This window comes from Gymnodraco acuticeps, unplaced genomic scaffold (genome assembly GCF_902827175.1).
Source record: "Gymnodraco acuticeps unplaced genomic scaffold, fGymAcu1.1, whole genome shotgun sequence".
NCBI lineage: Eukaryota > Metazoa > Chordata > Actinopteri > Perciformes > Bathydraconidae > Gymnodraco > Gymnodraco acuticeps.
Window position 1 is genome coordinate 4,332,623 of NW_022990699.1, and position 4,469 is coordinate 4,337,091.

A 4,469-nucleotide genomic window follows, 5' to 3' on the forward strand; every position below is an offset into this window, starting at 1 on the left:
TAAGGATTAATATTACTTATTTGATCATCTTTTGTACCTAAACTCTTAATCTTTTAGGCAATGGTGAAAGGATCACATTATAGTTTATTTGTATTCAATATGTTGTAAATTCCTTCAGATTTAGTTCACTTCTAACTTATCTTAAATGTATGTGTACATCAGAATTCAATGCTAAGCTTTTAACTTGTAGCCTACTCAAAACTAAAACAAAGACCCCGATTAATTATTTGCTTGCCATCTAACAATGTGTTCAAAGTGGTACAGACTGTTATCTTTCTATGATAAACAATGATGATGAATCAATAGTGCACTGTCTGTGTGGAGTGGTCACTGTTAGTGTATAGATACAAATGTGTGTAATATAATCAGCGACCTGAGAATCATTTCATTTTATTGTTTATTTAGCAAAGACAATATACATTACATTTAGTGCACATATAAGCTCAACCTAAATCAAAAATATTTGTTTTTCACACATTCAAAGGCCCAAAGTGGCAACATGTTTCAAAGTCGTATAGATGAAAATGGTGAACTATATTGAAGTCATAAGCTTAAAAAAATAATGCTGGATGTTTGTGTCCGAGGATATAAAAAGCCAAATGTATTAAAACATACTGTAATTCTTCTAAAGTGGCAATCCCAGGTGGATCTGCTGTGCTGCAACTAAATCACAAAGCAGAAATATTTGCAGCTCAGTATATCAAATATATCAAATCAATTCAAGTTTTATTTATATAGCACATTTATAAACGATTTTTGGTCGAGCCAAAGTGCTGTACATATAATAAAAATAGCCTACAGTAGAGACACTTTACAGCAAATACAACAGCAATGTTTGTTCAGGAAATCAGTGTGAGAAAAACGACACCCTCTTAAAGGAAAAAATGGGAGAAACCTCAGGGAGAGCAACAGAGGAGGGATCCCTCTCCCAGGACAGACAGACGTGCAATAGATGCCGTGTGTAAATTGAAAAGATAATGCATTTTACAGCATCGGTAGACCAAATCTTTGGAAATGCATGTTTCTGTAATAAGAAGAAGTTCACAATGATTATCAAAAGCTGCAGTTCGAAACGATGCTCATTTTCTGCACATTAAAAATAATTCAGGTAATGTAGATAATAATCACATATGTTGATGTATTTTGATATAATTCTTTATATTTATATAAATTACAATAACAGTACTGTTACAATACTTTACATATTGGTGTATGTATCAGTGATCAGTATCAGCCCTGTTTGCCTCGAGGCTTTAATTCAAAGTAATGGCCTTAGCTTTAGTTTACTACTGTATGACTCGTACAGTAAATACATATAAGCTTTCCTTCAGATAATAGTGGCTACTTTAATCCCTTAAGTGCATGTCACATTTTTTTCTCACATGAGAAGACAGTAATCTTTTAGATTCCAAAACAAGCTTTAACAAAAGCAAATAAATGTGGTTATAATGCATTTCCTACTGCAGTAACATGTACTGTGCTAAGAGAAGAAGCTGGGGCTTAAAGATGAGCCTCTACTAGTGGGTGTAACATTCACATGTGATATACTGTACAGGAGTTAGTGTGCTGCAGGAAAACCAGTGTTATGGATACTACTATAACGATAATACTTCACAAGGATGAGATTAAGTTGCAGTCGTGTCGGTCGGTGGAGCCGGGATGTGCCGGACAATAATCTGTTGAAGATACGGAGGGTGCATGTGTTAGGGAAGGAGGCGGTAACAGTGAATATAACTGATCAGATGTATTGTTTGTATTTGAGGTCCCATTTAGATGGTCTTTAGGACTCATTTATTTGTGTACTGGACATTATATCAATCATGATTCTATTATTTTATTGCATGTCTGTTTAATTGTTTAATACTGAAGTGATATCTGTCTCATGGTGTCGCTTTACTCTTTGTTAATGCTGCATCATTTCAATTAGGCTTTTCTGGTTAAATAGAAAGACATTACATTCTGGACTTTTATTCAGTCAGCAACTCTTTGAGTGACATTAACGTTATATGAATGAATTTGGGAGGGATTACTATCTGGAACTCACTCCCACAACCCATCAGAGACTGCACTGACCATACCTTCAAAAAACGTACACAATCTCACCTCTTCAATCTGGCTTTCTTTTAATGTGTGATGGTTGTTGTATTGCTTGATTTTAATTTGACTTTAACTATATTTATTACATTACATGTTACATTTATTTGTTGTTCTTTTCTTTTCACTATCTCTGTAAAGCGACTTTGAGCACCTGTAAAAGCGCTTACAAAATACATTTATTATTATCATTATTATTATTATTATTAAGATTAACAACACAAGAGGGCGGGTCATTGCCAACAGGAATATAGGGGAAACAAATAGACATTGCTTCGTTGCCAAAGAGATCGTCCAGAATATCTTTCTCCAGTTCTCTCATTCTTTTTTATCTTTCATGTTTTATTTGAAGTTTTCATTAACATTTTCATGTGCAAATGTAATGCTGTTCAAAAGTTCGTTTTGTGAACCCCTACACACTCAGTGGTAAAGGAATGTTTCAGATGGAGAAACGATGAAAAATTCTGTACCTGAGTGCGTGTGGATTTGAGAGCCAAACGTGCGATGACACACAAGAAGATGAGAAGACCCGCCACAAACAGAGAGCAAGTGAACAAAAGGGCTTCAATCGCACAAATCTGGTGCTGAAGCAGAAGAAAGAGGAAGTTATTCATACAATGCGGATAAGTGTCCATGTAGTGTCGATCACATGTCTGTAACTCACCAATCTTTGCAGGCTTAAAGACTCCCTCCGATAGAACGTAAGGTACCTTAAATAGGAGAAAATACGTATCCTGTAGACTAAAGAGACAATGATCCCAAGAAGGGAAACCACATACATAGACAAACACACAGTCACCTGGAAGAGAGAGGTTCAACAACATGGGATGAGTTATTGAGTAAAGAAAGGGAGAGACTGACAGTGACGAAATAAAGTTATAACCACTATAGATCATAAAATCACAATATACCTACCATCTTCTTGGATGGACGTAACTCAGTGTAGATAGACAGGCTTCCACAGACAAGAAACTGAGAACAATCAAATCAAATAATAATTCTTACTTTGACATTCACCCCAAGAAACATTTAGATGACTGTATGACCTTTTTTTTATATATGTTTATCACCATTGTAGCTGTAGAAAACTTTCCTCAACTGGAGTGACATTTTGGATGTCTTTTTTAATTTCCTTCAGAAATGCAATAAAGACTTAAGTGGAGAAAACAATAATATCGTCTGTCTATTTGCCTGTCCCCCTTAACATCTTTAAAAAAATGATTTTCAATATGACACAAGTGCTAATAACGGTTGAACTTGAGTAAAACTGGGAAATAGGCGTATTTGATCTTGTTCCTTATTTTGTCGTGAGTTGGATGAGAAGCAGGATATATATAAGTATATTTCCAAAAATTGTGAACTTTTAACTTTAGAAACCAAGGAGACATTTGAAAAAATGTACATGGTAATTGTGAAGACAATGCATGTGTGTGCTACATGTCATGTACCAGAGTTCCCTGCCAGAAGGAAGTGTAGATTCCAAAAGAAGTAAACGCATCCCTCTCCCCGGACAGCGTAAATCCCATCATGACCTCGGCACAGCCAAAGATCAGAATGGCAATCTGGGGAGGAGGAGAAGGATGGATTCAAGTGCCTACAGTAGAGTAAGAGTTTGCAGCTGCTCATTGTGTAAACATGTAACATTAGTTTCTGTGGCTCTGGATTGTGTGATTTGTTACCCCAACATCTCTGGGCTCTCTTTGGACGAAGCGATGCAGCGGTTTGCTGGACATCAGCACCTCTTGGTCTGCTGCCTTGTTCCCATCCTTTGCTGTTGATCTCTCTCTTGTTGTTGACTCAGTTCCCTCCATTGCAACACTGTTTTAGGATGTGGGAGGAGAGAGAGAATCAAAACAGATTTTACTCTACAGCTAAGCAGATTTAAAGAGGCAGAATGACTTCAGCTGCATGCTAGAAGCAGGGATATTTACAAAAACATGAAGGGACCCACCTTGTTTAAGCTGTTCTTGCAGAGAAGCAGTGTGCGTGATAACGGGAAGAGAAGGTTGTGGGTGAAAAGAGGAAATGGGGAAATATGAGACCTTTTCCTTTTTTTTATTAAGGGGAGGAGCTGCACACTGTATTTGAAATGTACAGGCTCCTATCAGTCATCCAGGCAGGGGGGTATCATTTACTGCAATGTAACATAAGAAGCTGACATGCAATCACGGCATAGGCCTACAGTACAGCTGACACTTTATTGATCAACACTCATTTGCTCTCTCTCTCTCTGCCTCGGTCTCTCTCTCACACACCCACAACTTCCATTGACGTCTTTTTAATTAATGCATTTTAAAACCCGTTATGAGCAGAACATGTCCACCTGCTCTCCCCCCCCCCCCTCTAACACACACAGCGACCCCTCCTATCTGTTA

General features: G+C 37.2%; 1 protein-coding gene across 2 annotated transcripts; it reads right to left on the reverse strand.

Annotated features, from left to right (window-relative positions):
• Positions 1–383: 383 nt before the first annotated feature.
• LOC117555921 lies at positions 384–4,128 on the reverse strand. 2 transcript variants are annotated; one of them, XM_034230990.1, is made up of 7 exons: positions 4,046–4,128; positions 3,774–3,912; positions 3,543–3,656; positions 3,010–3,066; positions 2,759–2,893; positions 2,565–2,672; positions 384–1,676 (listed from the first exon to the last, which is right to left on the reverse strand). In XM_034230990.1, exons 2-7 carry the CDS (start codon positions 3,903–3,905, stop codon positions 1,626–1,628), a joined length of 597 nt encoding a protein of 198 aa, XP_034086881.1. In that variant the 5' UTR covers positions 3,906–3,912; positions 4,046–4,128; the 3' UTR covers positions 384–1,625. The 2 variants fall into 2 exon arrangements, with proteins under 2 accessions (XP_034086881.1, XP_034086880.1); XM_034230989.1 differs by having other exon boundaries at positions 2,565–2,678.
• Between the last annotated feature and the right edge of the window lie 341 nt (positions 4,129–4,469).

Excerpts from the sequence above, each read along its gene's own strand:
- LOC117555921 (XM_034230989.1), bottom strand. The coding sequence starts at position 3,905 with ATGGAGGGAACTGAGTCAACAACAAGAGAGAGATCAACAGCAAAGGAT. Across the intron at positions 2,894-3,009 it reads TACGTCCATCCAAGAAGATG|GTGACTGTGTGTTTGTCTAT; the intron begins GTAGGTATATTG and ends TCTCTCTTCCAG. Across the intron at positions 2,679-2,758 it reads CTTTAAGCCTGCAAAGATTG|CACCAGATTTGTGCGATTGA; the intron begins GTGAGTTACAGA and ends CTTCTGCTTCAG.